Here is an 18,846-nt window from a genome sequence, read left to right as displayed (position 1 = left end):
AATCACATTTGGTAAATATTTGGCTAATGCAATTGAAATTATTTTTTATGTATTTCCATTTCTTTTTCTTTTTTTCAATTTTATCTGAAAGTTTAAATATATTTAGGGTTTTCACTCAGTGGCCATTAACGTTTCTTCCTGTCTCTTGTCGAATTGATGTAGGTCATAATGATTACGGTTATCAGCAACCGTCGTATCCTGAACAAGGCTACGATAGGCCTTATGAGGATTCCTCACAACATTACTACGAAGGAGGTATCTATATACCTTCACACACATACACATATATATCCCCTTCTACAGGAACGAAAATTCTTGCATAAGACAACTTCTACCCATGCAAAGCTCTCGTAGAATACTAGTTGCTGGCTGTCTTGAAAGTTGCAGGGAGCCTAGAACAATCAAAATAATTTCCTTACAAATATTTAAAATGTATAACCATGACTTGCCATTTCTAACAACAATAAAAAGACTAAAACATTTTAAAATAATTTTTTCCTCAGTGGAAATTTTCTATTTGAACATAAATCCATCAATCCAATTTTTTTTTCTTGTGTGTGTTTACATATGTATAATTTTACATATAAGTTTAGTGCCTTTAGGAAACAGCTTGCTGATCTTGTGTAGCTAGTGTGTGCTCTTGTAGCTGTCTTTAATTTTGTCTTTTTTATTTTATTTAGCATAGTCATGATCTTATGACTGTGATGTTCCAGTAAATGTAATGCTCGTATGGCAGAGACGCTGAAAATGCTGCAGTTCAACCTTGCACAATTGGCTTTAACTGCAGTTTGTTTGGCCGAAATCCTTCTGTTTGGTTTGAGTTTTTTCTTTGTTTTGTTAACTTTTAAAAATCAATATGGCATTTTATTTTGTTCTTGTGTTGTTGGCTATGCATCTTAGAGGAAAAAAGTTAATTAAGCAAACTTCTCAGTTTTTTTTTTTTTTCCTCTTCTCCAATTATCCTGTAGGGAATTCACAGTATGGCCAACAGCAAGATGCTTACCAAGGACCACCTCCCCAACAGGGATATCCAACCCAGCAGCAGCAGTACCCAGGGCAGCAGGGCTACCCAGGACAGCAGCAGGCCTACGGTAATGGCTTACTGCAGTTTATTCTTGTCACCAAAAAATGTGATGATTACTCTTTCATAATATGGAAGTGGATATTTAATGTTTAGCCTGTTACTGGAGTGTTTATATTTAAAGTGTTGTTCTTAAACTAGTAATCCATTTAAAACGAAACATAAGCTAGAGATGGTTCATTGACCCAAGGTAAGGTAGGTAGTTCACTCAAAATGAAATCCTTAATGAATTCTTAAACCTGTTTGGCATCCACAACCAGCCAGTAGCTTTGTATGTGCTTGGAAAACTGATGAGTTGGGTGATTATTAACAACATCTACATAAATCCGCTTGGCAAATTTGTTTCTAAAAGTAATGACTGTTACCATGAAAAGTAACATTGATCTTTTAGTGTACAAGTGAGATCTATTTGGAATGCATAAAGAAAATGTCTTTGTCATTCTCTGTTAAAATAGCAGTTTACACATTCATAGGAGTATATTTATTGCAGGTATGTATCTTACACTTTGGGAGATGTATAGCCATCTTTTCTTACTATATACTCACTATAATGTCTACTAGTTGGCTATCTGACTATTAGATAGGGAGGCGGGGAATAATACAGACCTGATATCTCAGTCTTAAATTTTCGGCTTCTATAATAACTACTTTAGATATAGGAAAATATGATTCTTACGATAGGAGAAGTAGCTGCTTAATCTGACATCATCTCTTGCTAACATGGCCTCTTTTTTTTTTAGCATTAGTAATGTCTTATTATTTTTATTCATTGGTTTAAACTCTGCTGTTATTATGGGCACCTCTTTCCACCTGTGATAGCAAATCTAAGAACCAGGATCAGGCTGAAATTCTCTTGCACCTTCGACAGAAGCACTGGAATTCAGCCAGGTATTGGGTGTCAGGAATTTTCCCCAAAATGATCGGTTCTGGTTCCCAAATTCCAGCTATGACTTTAGAAATACTCCATCTATTTCTTGTCTTTACAAAGGGACTTTCTTGCTCCTCTCAAATGGCATTTCCATTTCATGACCATTAAATATTTGTACATTGAATAAAGAGTATTCTGGTTTTATTGTGTTTGCATGAAAACAAATATTATGTGGATCAGTCAGGTAAGTTTATTGATTTAAGAGAAATATTATTTTCAGTGGAAAGAGAGAGTAAAAGAAATTTAGTGATTTTGGCTTAAGTAGTTAAATGCTATTTTGTCAGACATTGTTGGGCACCCTAAAGGAGACGTTCCCATTTTACTTATGTATAGGTTTCAGCTGTCAGACTTGCTTCTAATAAAAAATACAGTTTTAATAATTGGATGTATAATAACTAAATAAACAAAATAATAGACTGGTGGAATTTAAGCTTGACATTTCTTGTTCTCTTTGACATCTTCCTCTGCAGTGTTTTTTATGACAGGATTTGAATGGCTGTGATAGAAAACATTTAAGTATCAAAGCTTTTCAGCTTATGCTTTATAAAGCATTCTTTACAATAGAGAGGAGTAGAGTTTATGAAATAGACGTATTTGTTTGGCAAGCCAAATTAGTCCGTTGTTATCTCTGGAAGTTGAAATCATTCATTTATATGGGTTAAGTATTAAAGGTGATGGGTACACAGAGTGTAACTTTTGAATCATGTTTTTTTCCACATACAGCCTGTGGCTTTTCAAGTCTTCTTTGGTTTCTATTTGAAAATATTGTGATAATGAGTTTGTCAGTGCAGAACATAAAGCTTTCTTTTGGTGATTGCAAATCTAGAATTTACATGTAAAATCATTCTTTGTGATTCTTTTAGTGATTGCAAGTATAAATCTTAGAGTTATACAGCTGTAACTATCACTGATTTCCAAACTTTATTCAGAAATTACTTCAGTATTTCAATTTGAGTCTGCTCCTTGCCTTTTCTTTTCACCGCTTGCTTATTATACTGGTTAACTTCCTAGTAGAGGTATAGATGAATTTCCTTAACATCATGGAGTTAACCTGCTTTACAACTCCTGAGTCTCTTTTACTCATTTTGACATATAAAATCTTAATGGCTAACACACAGCACAATAGTTATACTGAATCAGAGCATCTTGGTACATGGTAGTGTCCTTAACAGTATTTTTACTTTTTATAACTTTCGGAATGTATTTCAAAATGCATTCGAGAAAAATCGAGATACCAGACTGCAAGGGAATATGGTAACATCTAATCTTAAACTGCTTCTGGAATTCTAGGGACTTACTGTATTTTCTTCTGGGCTCTTGTGTGTGCTGATTATTTTACAGGTCCTTCGCAGGGTGGTCCAGGTCCTCAGTACCCTAACTACCCGCAGGGGCAAGGGCAGCAGTATGGAGGTTACAGACCAGCCCAGCCTGGGCCACCCCAGCCCCCGCAGCAGAGGCCTTACGGGTATGACCAGGTGAGTTACCCGGGTGGCCGGGACTGCCCTGTTCTTTGCTCACTTTCGATTAGGTTGCACGTTTCTCAGCTGAAGATTCATTTTTCCCGCCTCTTGTTTATAGTGTTACCCGAAAAAAAGTGGTTACTTACTCTGAGTCTTCTTCATAGAACGCTAACACAGTAATCATTGTTGCTGTAGCCTACAAAACATGGCGTATCTCTAAGCGCCAGCATTCGTTCATGTTCGTTCATTCATAGTCTCTCCCTGGGCTTTACCCCCCAGGCATACTTCCCTTCACTATCCCAAACTTTATTCCGTGTTCTGAAGCCCTTAATTTCTCTGATGTCCCTCACGTTTATTGTTCAAGACTCTGCTTTGACCTGTTGAAATGTGGAGTCCATCTGAGGCAGTGCTCTTCCTGGCTCTCGTCTCCACTCCAGCGTATTCACCCCACTCCCCTCACATGCACGATATCCCTTCTCTTCAAACTCATACTCACCACCTGTCTCTGTTGCCTCCTTCCATACACATATCCATTATCTCAGATATTAATCATCTTTCTTTCTCTCCCTGTTACCTTTCCTTCTACTACCTTCAGATATCTATAAGTGTATCGTCCTAAGATGACTGTATTCTCTTGAACCTAGTGTTACCTTCTTTTCATCAGTAAATTTCTCAGACTTAATAATCTGTGCCACAGTCATTGTTCTGTGAATCTTCTCATACATACTCTAAATTATTATTAAAATGATTTATTATGTTGGCAGTTTTTTTTAATTGATTTCAGGTTTGTCTGATGACTTTCTAGTGAGGAGAATCTGATCTCTTCACCGCTTAAGCTACCTAAAATAGGTTACTTTTTAATGTTAGGGTTTCAGGACCAGTGGGGATGATCTGGTTTGAGAAACAACACGTATGCAGTGATGATTAGACTCTAAGGCATAAGCAGCTCTCTCATCGACGCTCTCTCACGTCTACAACCCCCTGTACTGACACGTTCTAGTTAAGTGGAAAAAAATAAAAGAGATATAAGAGGCTTAAAAGTATGGACAGGACTTCCCTGGTGGCACAGTGGTTAAGAATCTGCCTGCCAGTGCAGGGGACACGGGTTTGAGCCCTGATCCGGGAAGATCTCACATGCTGCAGAGCAGCTAAGCCCGTGCACCACAGTTGCTGAGCCCGTGTGCTGCAACTACTGAAGCCCACATGCCTAGAGCCTGTGCTCCGCAGCAAGAGAAGCCACTGCAATGAGAAGCCCGCCCACCGTAACGAAGAGTAGCCCCCGCTCGCCGCAACTAGAGAAAGCCCGCACGCAGCAACGGAGACCCAACACAGCCAAACATAAATTAATTAATTTTAAAAAAGTATGGACAGATAAGTAATACTAAAAAAAATACACTAGAACTAAATCAAAGGATTAGGCAGAAGTTTTATCTAAATTTTAAAAGTAAAATAAGTATTGACTAGTGTGTATCTAAGGACAAGATCCCTGAGCAGATAAAATGTAGGCTCCTTCACATCCACAGGTTAACTGTTGAAAAGTGGTCCTTTACTCCCTAATTCAACAAATATTTATTAATTTTCTGTGTGTGCTAGATACTATATTATGTCCTAGATGAGTAAAACAGACCTGGTCCTTATGGCTCATGGAGTAACTGTCTGGATCTTCCTTGACTTCACTTTAGCATTTGACACCTGTTCCTGTCTTCATTCTTAAGTGGTCTTCTTTAGCTTCTATATTACTGTACTGTTTTGTTCCTCTTACATTTGCAGTGATTCCTCCTTTATTGTTTCTCATCTTTCTTTTCCCCAGATATCAGTCCTTGGCTTAGTGTATTTCCCAGTCTCTGTATTCACCCTGTCTTACATTTTCAGTATCCTTAGCCTACTCTTCTCAACCCAACTTCAGCTCCATTTTTCCAGCCGTGAGCAGAACATCTCTCTTTGGATGTCTTGTCATTTTCTTCAGCTTCATCATTTTTTCTCTAAATCAGCATATTTCTAAGTCTCCTAAACTTAACATCATTCCTTAAGCAAATGTTTCTCGAGCAACATTTACAAGCTAAGTACCTAAGATGGGGCTATATTGGGAAATAAGATCGACATGGACTCTGCCTTTGTGAACTTAAGTCTAGGTGGGAACAGACAAGTAAGCAGATGATATGATATAGTGTGAGAAGTACTTGGATGAGGAAAGGCAAGATTTTTGTGGAAGGGAGCTCCTAACCCAGACATGTGTTCCTTGGGAAGTATTATATAAGTGCGAGAGCCCAAGGATGAGTAGGTATTAGGTAGCTGGTTGTGGAGGAGAGAAGGATATTCTGGTCAGAAAGAAGTGCGCTCACAAAGGACTCGTGTTAAGATGTGTGGCTCAGTAAAGCAGGAGTGTGGGGAAGAAGAGGCAAGAGTGGAGAGATGAATTGGGGCCAGATTAGGAGGGCTCTTATAAGCCATGTTGGGGAACTTGGGCTTTATCCTGATAACAGTGTGGAGCCTTTAAAGTGTTTTAAATGATGTATCTAAAGTATATAGCAGTGGCTGGCATATATGATAGATATATAATATGTTTCTTCTTTTATCATGATAATTATTCCACCCTTTAAAGTTCTCAGGAATTTTGGGACTATACAGTAGAAAAAGCCCCGTGATGTTGGGGTAGTTGCCAGCCACATCTCCTTCCCCATTAGAAAAGGCTATGAGGAGGGGGCCATCCTAGCTACTCTAGTGTTTAGTAGCCTCCCCACATCTATCTCATGGATCCCCCCAACCCAAACACCTGTTGGTTTCTTCGTTTTAGGGAAAGTAGTTCAACTCTTCAAGATAGTTAAGGCAATGGAAAAGAAATCTAATGATAGTGGTGTTTAGGCAGGTGACTCTTGTGGCAGTATGCAGGATGAATTAAAAGAGGGGCATTGAGAGAGAACTCTGTTAGGGGCTGTGGGCCACCCCCCTCCCCCCCAGCCCCGGGTCAGTCTTTCCATCTCCGTGAACAGCAGCTCAGTTTTCCAATTCCTCAGGCGGAAAACCCGGAGTCATCCTTGACTCCCTTCTTTTTGCAAATCAAACATCTAGTCAGCCAGCAAATCTCATCACCTCTTCCTTCAAAATACATGCCGTATCTATAGTCATTTTTCACAACTTCCTGCCCTCACCCAAGTCCAAGTCACAGTCATAACTCTCATTCATCTGGACTGTTGCACTGTCCTCCTTCCTGGTCTTCCTGCTTTCCTCCTGGCTCCTCTACAGGATGTGCTCCTCACAGGACCTAGAGTGATCTTTTAAAAACGTCAGTCCGATTTGGTTACCCCTCTGCGCATAACCGTGTGGCGACTTCATTCCCACCCAGAGTAATATAATGGCCTAGAAGGCCCTGCTCAGCTCATGTCCCCAGCCCCTGCCCCACCACCTCACCTCTGTATTTATAGCCACCTTCATTCATTCTGCTTCAGTCACACTGGCCTGTTTCCAGCATGTTTCTCCCTCAGAACCTTTATATTTACCGCTCCCTCTTCTGTTGTGTCTTTATTTGCAGTCAGTTCAAAATATTTTCTGATTTCGCTTTTGATTTCATCTTTGACCCAAGAGTTATTTAGAAGTGTATAGTTTTTGAATCTTTGGGGATTTTCCAGATAGTTTTCAGTTACTGATTTCCCATTTAATTTCATCATCTTGATAGAACATACTTGGTATGACTTGAATTCTTCTGCATTTATTGAGACTTCTTTTATGGCTCAGAATATGGTCTGTGGGGATGTTCTGTAAATGTCAATTAGATCAAGCTGCTTGATAGTGGTGTTCAAGTCTCCTATGACTTAGCTGATTTTCTGTTCTATTAGTTATTGAGAAAGGGATATTAAATATTAAATCTCTGGCTATATCTGTGTGTTTGTCTATATTTTCTTGCAGTTCTATTCATTTTTGCTTCATGTATTTTAATGTGACTTTTAAAAAAATTTATTTATTTAATTTATTTATTTGGCTGCGTTGGGTCTTCGTTGCTGCATGCGGGCTTTCTCCAGTTGCGGCGAGCGGGGGCCACTCCTCGCTGTGGTCCACGGGCTTCTCATTGCAGTGACCTCTCGTTGCAGAGCACAGGCTCTAGGCATGCGGGCTTCAGCAGTGTGGCGCATGGGCTCAGTGGCTATGGCTCGCGGGCTGTAGAGCGCAGGCTCAGTAGTGGCGGCGCACGGGCTTAGTTGCTCCGCGGCATGTGGGATCTTCCCGGACCAGGGCTCCAACCCATGTCTCCTGCATTGGCAGGCGGATTCTTAACCACTGCACCACCAGGGAAGTCCCAGTGCTACATTTTAAAGGTGCATATGTTTTGGGGATTTTTATGTCTTGATTAATTTTCTCCTGTATCATTATGTAATAACTTTCTTTATCCCTGGTAACATTCTTTGCTCTGAAATCTGTTTGTCTAATAGTAATATCGTTTTCTTTGGATTTTTAATCTTTTTTACTTTTAACACATTTGTATTTTTATGTTTAAATTGTTTCATGACATGAAGGCAGCGTATACTTAGGACTTGGGTTTTTTTTTTTTTTTTTTTTTTTTTTTACCCAATCTATCTCTGCCTTTTAATGGAGGGGGTTTGAACATTATGTTTAATGTGAATATGGATAATGGTTAAGTCTGTCATCTTGATACTTTTTCCTATTTGTCCCTTCTGTTCTTTGTCCTTTTTCCTCATTTTCTGTCTTATTTTGAATTTTTTTCTGTTTTTAAAAAATGGTTTTTATTAAGATATAATTCACATACCATTCATCATTTTAAGATGTACCATTCTTTTTTTTTTTTTTTAAGTATGTTTATTTCCCTCCAAACACCCAGCCTTAGGAAATAGCTGATTTACTTTTTGTCTGTATGGATTTTCCTATACTGAGCATTTAGGCTAAGTGGAGTCATGCATATGTGGTGTTTGTGATTGGCTGCTTTCACTTAGTATAATGTTTTCAGGGTTCATCCATATTGTATCATGTATCAGTACCTTTAAGTGATATTATACCACTTCATATAAAGTATAATAATTTACTTTCATTTTTTCTCAACCTTTGTGTTATTGTTATAATTTCCACTTCTTTATATGTTATTACAAACCCCATAGTATGTGGAATTAGTTTTGTTTAAAATATCAATTATCCTTTAAAGATACTTAAATGATAAGAGTCACATATTTACTAATGTACTTACTGTTTCTTGTACTTTTCATTCCTGTGATAAATCCATATTTCCATCTGGTATCATTTTCTTTTGCCAGAAGGATTTCCTTTTAACATTTCTTGGAATGCAGGTCTTCTGGTGATAAACTGTTAGTGTATTTTTTTTTCTGACTGTTCTTAAGATTTTATCCCCTTATCAAATTATTTGAGTGTTTTCTTATGCTTGGGGTTTGTATAGTTTCTTGAATTTGTGACTTTATGGTTTTCATCAAATTTGAAAAAATTCTGACCAAATATTTTTCCTTTCTCTACACCTGTACCCACTATCTCTCTTCCCCAGACTCCAGTTACATGTGTATTTGACCACTTAGAGTTGTGCCATAATTCAGTGATCCTCTGTTTGTTTATTTAATTTTTTAAGTCTTTTTTTTCTCTCTGTTTCATTTTGGGTAGTTTCTGTAGCTGTGTTTTGAAGTTCACTAATCTTTTCTTGTTCATTGTCTTACCAGCTTTTAATCCACTCCCAGATGTGTCTCATTGCAGACATTGTATTTCTCATCTCCAGGAGTTTGATACGGGTCTTTTTCATATCTTCCATGTCTCTGCCTAAAGTTTTGCACATGAGGAATACAAGTATGTTAACTGCTTTAATATCCTTTTCTGGTAATTCTAACATCTGGGCCAGTTTTGATCTACTGTTTTTTTTCCCTCCTCGCTTTGGGTCATATTTTCCTCATCCTTTCCATGTGCAGTGATATTTGATTAAACGCCAGAAATTGCAAATATTACTTTTACGTTGTTGAGTGATGGATATATTTGTATTCCTACAAACATTCTTGAGTTTTGTTTTGGGATGCAGTTTAGTAATTTGAAAACAGCTTGATCTTTTGGGGATTGCTTTTAAGATTTGTTAGGCAGGACCAGACAGTGTTTAGTCCTGGGCTAAATATCCCCACTAGTAAGATAAGACCCTTTTGGGTACTCAACCCAATGCCCTGGAATTATGAGGTTTTCCACTCTGGCTGGTGGGAATAAACACTATTTCCGTTCCTCTGTGAGTGCAGGAATTGTTTCCTCTAATCCGTTGGGGTGTTTCTTTCCTTGGACTTGGGTATTTTTGTTGCATGCATTTGCATATCAGTGCTATGCTGAATACTCAAGAGGTTTCCTCTGCAGATCTCCACAGTGCATTTCTTTCCTCTTTGGTAGTATGGCCTGTGAACTCTAGCTCCTTTTTTTCTCTTCAGACTCTAAGCTTTATCTTCTTACCTCGGACCCAGCCTCACTTCCTCTCCATATGCTGCAGTGTGGAAACTCTCAGTGCAGTAAGATGCAGTAATCAGAGTGCTCGCCTCATTTGTTTCCCATTTCTCACAGATTGCTTTTCTTTGTTACCTTCTGTCCTGTGTCCTGAATACAAGTATTTCATATATTTTTTGTAGTTTTGGGGGTTTTTTTTGGCCACGTTGGGTCTTCATTGCTGGGCTTTCTTCTAGTTGCGGCGAGCGGGGGCTACTCTTCGTTGCGGTGCGCGGGCTTCTCATTTTGGTGGCTTCTCTTGTTGCAGAGCATGAGCTCTAGGTGCATGGGCTTCTATAGTTGTAGCACGCGGGTTCAGTACTTGTGGCTCGCGGGCTCTAGAGCGCAGGCTCAGTAGTTGTGGTGCACGGGCACAGGGTGGCATGTGGGATCTTCCCGGACCAGGGCTCGAACCCGTGTCCCCTTCATCGGCAGGCGGATTCTTAACCACTGTGCCACCAGGGAAGCCCTGGGGTTTTTTTCAGGCTGGAGTATAAATCTGTCTTGACCAGAAACCTACTTAATTCTTTAAAAATAGGCTTTTTTCCCAGCAGTTTTACGTTCACAGCAAAATTGAGAAGAATGTATAGAGAGTTTCCATTTACTCCCTACCCCTACACATACATAGCCTACTCCATTATCAACATCGCACACCCTAGTTCTACATCTGTTATAATCAATAAACCTACCACCCCAGGTCCATAACTTACATTAGATTCACTCTTGGTGTTGTACAGTCTGTGCATTTTGACAAATATATGATGACCTGTATCCACCATTATAATATCATACAGAAGAGTTTCATTTCCTTAAAAATCCTCTGTGCTCCCCTTATTCATCCCTCTATCCTTCCTACTGATCAACATTGTTTGCCTTTTCCAGAATGTCATGCACTTGGAATCATGTAGTATGTAGCCTTTTCAGATTGGCTTTTCACTTAATAATATGCATTTAAAGTCTTCTCATGACTTGATAAAGTGTTTCTTTTTAGCACTGGATAGTAGCCCGTTGTCTGGATATACCATTTATTGAAAGACATCTTGGTTGCTTTCAAGTTTTGGCAATTATGAATGAAACTGCTGTAAACTTCCATGAGCAGGTTTTCGTGTGAACATAAAATTTCAACTCATTTGGATAAATGCCAAGGAGTGAGCATGATTTTTCGATTATATGGTAATAGTATATTTAGTTTTGTAAGAAACTGTCAAACTATCTTGCGTAGTGGCTATACATATTGTATTCTCACCGGCCATGAATGAGAGTTCCTGTTAACTCCACATCCTCATCAGCATTTGCTGTTATCAGTGTTCAGAATTTTGGCCATTCCAGTAAGTTTATGGGATATCTCATTGTTTTATTTTGCATTTCCCCAGTGACATGTGATGTAGACACCTTTTCAGTATGCTCACTTGCCATCTTTATATCTTCTTTGGTGAGGCGTCTGTTCAGGTCTTTGGCCCATTTTTTGATAGGGTTGTTCATTTTCTTATTGTTGAGTTGTAAGAGTTCTTTGCATAGTTTAGATAACAGTCCTTATCAGTCATGTCTTTTGCAAATACTGCCTTGTCTTCTTGGCTTGTCTTCTCATTCTTTTGACATTGTCTTTCTCAGAGTAGAAGATTTTAATTTTAATGAAGTCCAGTTTATCGGTTATTTCTTTCATGGATCACGCCTTTGGTGTTGTATCTATAAAGTCACTCCAAAACTAAAGGTCATCTACATTTTTTTCATGTTATCTTCTAGGAGTTTTATAGTTTTATTTTACATTTTACATTTAGGTAAAGGTCCTATTTGAGTTTATGTTCTGAATGAAGAAAATCTTAATTGTTAAGATTTGTGTCTAAATTTCATTTTTTTGTACGCGGATGTCCAGTTGTTCTGGCACAATTTGTTGACAAGACTATCTCTGCGCTATTGTATTACCTTTGCTCCTTTGCCAAAGATCAGTTGACTATATTTATGTGGGTCTATTTCTGGGCTCTCTATTTGGTTCCATTGATCGATTTTTCTGTTCGTTCACCAATATCACGTTGTCTTGATTGCTGTAGTTTTATATTGTCTTGCAGTTGAATATTGTCATTCCTCTGACTTTGTTCTTCTTCTCCAATATTGTATGGGTATTCTGGGTCTTCTGCCTCTCCATATAATTTTAGAATTATTTTTTCAATATCCAGAAATAACTTGCTTGCTGGGATTTTGATTGGGATTGTGTTGAATCTTTAGATCAAGTTGGGAAGAACTGACGTTGCAACAATATTGATTTTTCTATCCATGAACATGGAACATCTCTGCATTTATTTAGTTCTTTGATTTCTTTCATTAATTTTTTAGTTTTTCTCATACAGTTCTCTCTATATATTTTGTTAGATTTATACCTGAGTATTCAATTTTGGGGGGTGCTTATGTAGATGGTATTGTTTTTAATTTCAAATTGCACTTTTTTTTTTTTTTTGCGGTACGCGGGCCTCTCACTGTTGTGGCCTCTCCCATTGCGGAGCACAGGCTCCGGACGCGCAGGCTCAGTGGCCATGGCTCACGGGCCTAGCCACTCCTCAACATGTGGAATCTTCCCAGATCGGGGCACGAACCCGTGTCCCCTGCATCGGCAGATGGACTCTCAACCACTGCGCCACCAGGGAAGCTGCAAATTGCACTTACTCATTGCTAGTGTATAGGGGAATTTTCTGTGTTAACCTCATATCCTGCAACCTTGCTCATTAGTTTCAAGAGTTTCTTTGGTTGATTCTTTGGAATTTTCTAACTAAACAATCATGTCATCTGTGAACAAAGACAGTTTTATTTCTTCTTTTCCAATCTGTCTACCTTTGTTTCTTTTTCTTATTGCATAAACTAGGAATTTCAGTACAGTGTAGAAAAAGAGTGGTGAGAGGGGACATCCCTGCTTTGTTCCTGATCTTAGCAGGAAAATTTCATGAAATATGGTGTTAGATGCTTTTATTTTTCAGCATAATATTTATGTCCGTGTGACAGATTATGTAGTTATTGTTTATCGTACCCTCTTCCCCTAGGATGTCAGTTCTTTAAAGACATCACCACATCTGTTTTTTATCACTGTTAAGTCTCCATCACCTAGTAGAACACATTGAGTAGTCAATAAATACTGGTGAGTGAATATGTAGGGCCTTCACTTACGAAATTTGAATGGTAATTGTAAGAAGAGAAAGAAACCCCTAAAAAGTACTGGGACAGAATACTTTTAAGAAAGAAAGAAATTTATTGCTTAGTCTAGGGACTCTTCACTCCATACACTCCCTAGAAAATCTCATTTACGCACATGGTTTTAATTTACCATGCTGTTGACTCTCAAATCTCTATTTCTAGTCTGACTTTCTCTTCTGAAAGTCAGGTGCCTAGTAGTCATCTGCAGTTGGAAATATCATGTCAATTTTACATAACCAAAACGAATTCATAGTTTTTGTACCCATTCCTCCTTTCTGTGCTCTCTCTTAGAGAGAGAGGGGCACTGTCGCCAACTAGAATGCCATGTGCCACACTTGATGCTTAAGTCTTCCTCCCTCTCCCCATCTAATAAATGACAAAATCTTGTTAGCCTTATTTCCTTCATCATTCTTGAATCCATCCACTTCTCTCTGACCACTGCCTTATCTTTGTTTAGACCATTAACATCTCCAAAGTTCATGATGGGCTGAAGGATCCTCCCATGCTGTCTTCTTGCCTCCTTTCCCGTTTATTCTTTAGTCAGAGGAATTTTGTAATTTACAAACAAAGAAGCTGAAGAAGCAGAGAGAGAGAAGCCGAGGCTTAGAGAGTTGGAGTGATCCACCCAAGATGATGGGTAAGCAGGGCCGAGCTGAGTGGCTAAGACCCAGGGACTGGGCCCTTCACGACGCCCCTGCCTCCAGCCACACCAGCACTTTGCAGAGTGCTGTCGTGCTTTTCTTCTTGAGCAACTGTTTGAAGCAGAAATCATGATTATCCTCAATTGTTGGATGAGATAGTCAAGAAAGGGAAGGTAGATAGCTTGTCTCAAGGACAAGAAACTGGTAAGTGGGAGAATTAAAACTAGGCGTTGATTTCTGCTTCCCAAACGCATACTTTTAACCCTGGAATTTGCTTATGGTCGCAGATATATAGTATTTTTTTAGGCTTGCTTGTGATTTGATTTTGTCCTAGCAAAGTGATCCGGTGTGGGTCAAGTTACTTAAATTCTCAGTGCTTGAATTTCTTCATCCATAAAATGGAAATCATATTTACTGCACAGGTAACAGATGGACAAAAAGCACTTGTTACAGTGTTTGACACATGGTACGAGTTATTGAGATATATTAAGTTATTGAGATATATTAAGAGTCAGCTATTGTTGATATTAGCCAGACGTCTCGTATCCATTACTTCAAGCTCTGTGTTAACAAATAATCAATAGCTTCTAGTCCTGATTATTGTATATTCTTTTTTACTCTCCAATTCCCTAAGCATTTTTTACTTATTTTTTCTCCATTCTTTTGCTTTAGCTGTTTCTTCTATTTGAAGTGCCCCTTTTTCTTTTCTCTGCCATTCAAATTTTTCTATTTTCTTAAGGCTCTCACAGTCTCTGAAATATTTTTCAAATTATTTTAGCAGCGATAGCCTTTTCCTTTCTGAACTCTTGCAGACCTTGTTCTGCAATTATACTTTGTTAAGTCTTACCTTCCCTGTTTTTCAAATTTATTATGGTAATGAGCATATAGTATTTGCTCAATAAGTGTCTGTAATTGTTTGAATATCATATTTGGTGTACATTATTGAAGAAGTCTTATGGGTCAGGCACTCTTCAATACTTGGAGCATAAGAATGGATAAGACCTAGTCCCTGTCATCAAGTAATTCATGCTATAGTAGATACATTATAGCTTTTATTTATATAGCACACCAGTTCTTAACCCCTCTTCTGCTTTCACATCATTCATAATATGTGCAACTCGCTTTCATCATTAATGTCTCATACTCAACTGCGGGAGCGTTTCCTTCCAGCATTGAGACTTGCTTATTTATACTTTTTTATAATTTTTGAAAGCTCTTTCTCATGTCCTCTCTTATTTAAGTGTCCTAACAAATAAATGAAGTAGAACTAGTGTAACCTTAAACAGAAAGAAAATTGAGAGCCAGGGATGGGTATGTTACTGTCCCACCTTATAGGTGAAGAAACTGAATCTCAAAGAGCTTTCCTTGGGCTCAAATGAAAAGGCAACAGTAGAGTTGGGACTTAAACTCAGTGTTTAGATAATGTAACAATTGAATAGTAAGTTCCTGTATGCTAAGCATTTCTTACTTTAAACTTGGTATTATAGGAATTTTTCAACAAAGAAAGCAAAAAGAGGAGCATCATGAATCCCTGTGTACCCACCAACCAAATTCAACAATTATCGGCATTTTACCAATGTTGTTTTATATACCCGCACCCTATTTTATTGAGTATTTTAAAGCAAATCTTACCTGCAGATATTTCAGGATGAGCATTGACTTTAAATTTTTCTGAATATAATTATGTAAAATACATCAATATTTTTTTTTTTTTTTTTTTTTTTGCGGTACGCGGGCCTCTCACTGCTGTGGCCCCTCCCGTTGCGGAGCACAGGCTCCGGACGCGCAGGCTCAGCGGCCATGGCTCACGGGCCCAGCCGCTCCGCGGCATGTGGGATCTTCCCATACCAGGGCGCGAACCCGGTTCCCCTGCATCGGCAGGCGGACGCGCAACCACTGCGCCACCAGGGAAGCCCCATCAATATTTTTAAATACCTTAATTCTATTTATAGTGCATTATTCCATTAGATACAGTGGTATTCAACAGATTTTCAAGTATATCTTACTTCTGTGGAAGTGTAAACTTTTAGGGTACTATTTCTTATTGTACAGAAGGCTTTCAATTATAGAATACTTTCTTGATATAAAATAGTTAATTTGACTTAGAGGGGAATATTTAGCCAAAGAAAACAGTTAACTGATTATGTGCCCAAGTGCTTTTATGAGCATCTATTTTAAACATATTTAAGACATTTTTGTTATTAAAATAAAGTTTTTCTAGTACATTCCTCTTTTCTTCTACCTTTCTTCTCTTTTGAAGGAAAAGATGTTCCTTCTCTTCTCCAAAAGCTAGCCATAACGGTTGTATACTGGACAACAATTACCTCCCTTGTAGAATTTTGTTACTTCATTCATTACCTCTTTTATACCTGTGCTTCATTTTCTTTCCCTTCCTGTCAGCCTACAGGCCCTTCAAGTCTACCTTACTAAAAGCAACAAAATCAAAATCAATCTTTCTTTGATTTTATGTACCAGCTGCCTGCGAATACCTCATTGGGCTCGGGAAGAGGCCCAAATTCCATAGTGTGGCTAGAAGGTTCTTTTTCCTCTGTCTCCCAGATATCTTTCCATCCTTGCTACTTATCCCAAATACTCTTGGTGTTAATTCATAAGTCACTGTAATAATCTAAACAGTCACAAACTTGTTGTACTAGAATATAATTGACACACTAGCATATGCTGTGCCAGCATTTAGAACCAGAACTTCTCACTCATTCTTGATTCAGTTCAATAAAATTCACCAAACATCTAAGTTCTCACTCTGACAGGTGCTGTTCTAGGCTCACAGACTTTGAAATCCATTTGCAATTGACTGAAATATCAGAAGAAATTACAGAGATACTCTGTACCTAAATATTATATGTAACAGTTTTTGTTTGTTGTAATTGTAGTTGCTTTTGTAGTATGACAGTGTTAAGATTGATTTGTAATTTTCTGTGCCAAACTGTTATGGTCAAACTATGATCTAATTATATTTTTAAATTTATCTTTTAGGGACAGTATGGAAATTACCAGCAGTGAAAAGTACTTACATTCCAATAGCCAGAATCTGTTAGCAGCCATATTGTCACCTCAGCACTGTGGACACCTCCCTGTGAAGAGACCCTTCCATTCCATCTAGTTTTTGGAAAAACCTTGTGGATAAGTGGCTGTTTCATCAGTAAACAGCCTTTGTGGCTTAGTTATAAAAGGCTTTAGTAGCGCAAAAATACTCTTGATTTCACATGTCTACTCTAGATGGCAACATTGGACAGAAAATAGAATGACATAACCAATTTGCAATGATTTCGGAACAGTATTTCAAATGGACTGTTACAGACTGAAAGGTGTGAACAGCTTTGTATGTTTATGAAGGTTAAGGGAATTTAATACTTTTCCACAGATTCTTTTGTAAGGGGAAGAGGGAAATGTACACTTTTTACAGCAGCAATATTTTGTATATTACGTTTATTTCATGTGGTGAATATGCAAGGGGGTACACTACGCACTGGACAGAATCAGAAGTCCTGTTAATGGGGATTAGAGCATGGTGGATGCTTGACTGTGTTTGTCTCAAAGTGGTGTTCTGTGAAGCTGAAGGTGAGGGAGAAGACAAAGCACACCATATGTCCACTGTTATGTTCTTTAGAGAAAATTCAGATCCCTTTTATGTGTTAGATAATCAAGGGCACTGTGATACAGTTTTAAGTAAAAAGACATTTTTTAAAAGCTTTCCAGTTTTGTGGGTTAAAACCTTTTTATAAAAGATCATTTATAATACAGTTTTAAAATGTGAGGCAATAAGAATTACTTCATGTTGGATCTGAAGAATCTTGCTAACAGTTTCATGTAAATGAAGTGGTAATCCTCTCCTAAAAGAGCAATAACTGAAAATGAAAGTGTTAATTTTACCTTGTTTGAGTAATCAGGGAACTTAGTAAGTAATATCAAAACATTTTATAAATGATGTCAAAGAAGAGTCAATGTTGATTCAGTAATTTTATTTTTTAACATTAGAAGGATAATTGGTTTATATAATAAGAATAGTTCAGGAGACTTTACAAACCTTTATTGACTGGAAATAATGCCATTTATAAAGGAAGGAACACTTCTAAGTTTTTCCCTTTTTTATGTTGGTTAATATAACACAGAGATGTTTAGGAAAACACTTATTGATGATGTTTATTCTGATCTGTATTAAAAGCATAGAGGTTGCATTTCATATCACTTTGTTTATTAGCATGGTATACTTAATCATATCTGAGACTGTCCTGTGCCTGACTGTTTTAGCTGATTTCAGGGATATTGCATTGGGCAGGAAATCATGCATTGAGAAGTTTATAACCACAGTTACTTAAGCATAATCTGAAAAGATCTAGCCCAAAGGTAAGTTGCTATTTTCATCACAGTTGCCTGTGCCCAGGGAATAAGGTATATTCTTTATAATTGAATTGTTTTTTCCCCACTTCTAACTGGAAACAAAACAGAAGGGGTGCGATAAATCTGAATAAGCAAAATGTACTGTTCTCAACATACTGTAATCAAAAGGAGAAATTTTAATGTGTCTCTGTGTATATGAAAGAGTGTGTGTGTGTTTTAAGGTCAGAATAGGGTTTTTTTCAACATGGTCAGTAGAAAATGGACATCAAGTTTGAACACATAAAGCATGGACAGCCTTATTGTGATGGAAACGCTTTTAGGTTCTGTGCCAATTTTCCACCACTGTGTACTTTGTTGCTATTTAAAACTGTATCAACTCTAACGGAAGAATAAATTATTTGTGATTTTAATTTTCTCATTTGTTTTTTTAAATTAGATCTCTTTGACTCTCTTGTTTTGTCTGGAGACTATGCTGTGGGTTTTTTATATAAGTTAGCCTAGTATAAGCAGACTATATTTGTATTCTAGGACTTTATCAAAATTCTCCTGTCATGCCCAAGTTAATTAGAATTAACTGTTCAGTAATCAGCATGTGTGTGGGCTGTTTGTTACAGAATTCTTTCTCTGAAAGTGAAGTCCATGAGGCCATAATCAAGATGACTGAATTAGATAAATGAGTTGAGGAGACAGAATTGTACCGAACCCAACCTGGTGTAGATATGCTATCTCATTTGAAAT

At 37.8% G+C, this 18,846-nt stretch overlaps 1 protein-coding gene across 5 annotated transcripts in view; it reads left to right on the top strand.

The window, feature by feature from the left end:
- The window catches only part of SS18 (SS18 subunit of BAF chromatin remodeling complex), a 76,356-nt gene extending 57,834 nt beyond the window's left edge, over positions 1 to 18,522 (top strand). For 2 of the 5 annotated variants that reach the window (XM_007118273.3, XM_028480125.2), the window contains 4 exons: positions 163 to 255; positions 969 to 1,091; positions 3,351 to 3,484; positions 16,744 to 18,522. In XM_007118273.3, coding sequence (XP_007118335.1) covers positions 163 to 255; positions 969 to 1,091; positions 3,351 to 3,484; positions 16,744 to 16,770 — 377 coding nt within the window. In that variant the 3' untranslated portion in view covers positions 16,771 to 18,522. The remainder of the gene's footprint in view (positions 1 to 162; positions 256 to 968; positions 1,092 to 3,350; positions 3,485 to 16,743) is intronic. The other 3 variants (XM_007118274.4, XM_007118276.3, XM_007118275.4) reach the window with 2 other exon arrangements.
- The last annotated feature ends 324 nt before the right edge of the window (positions 18,523 to 18,846 follow it).

This window comes from Physeter macrocephalus, chromosome 19, assembly GCF_002837175.3.
Source record: "Physeter macrocephalus isolate SW-GA chromosome 19, ASM283717v5, whole genome shotgun sequence".
NCBI classification, from domain to species: Eukaryota; Metazoa; Chordata; class Mammalia; order Artiodactyla; family Physeteridae; genus Physeter; species Physeter macrocephalus.
This window is presented reverse-complemented; position numbering and strand designations above follow the sequence as displayed.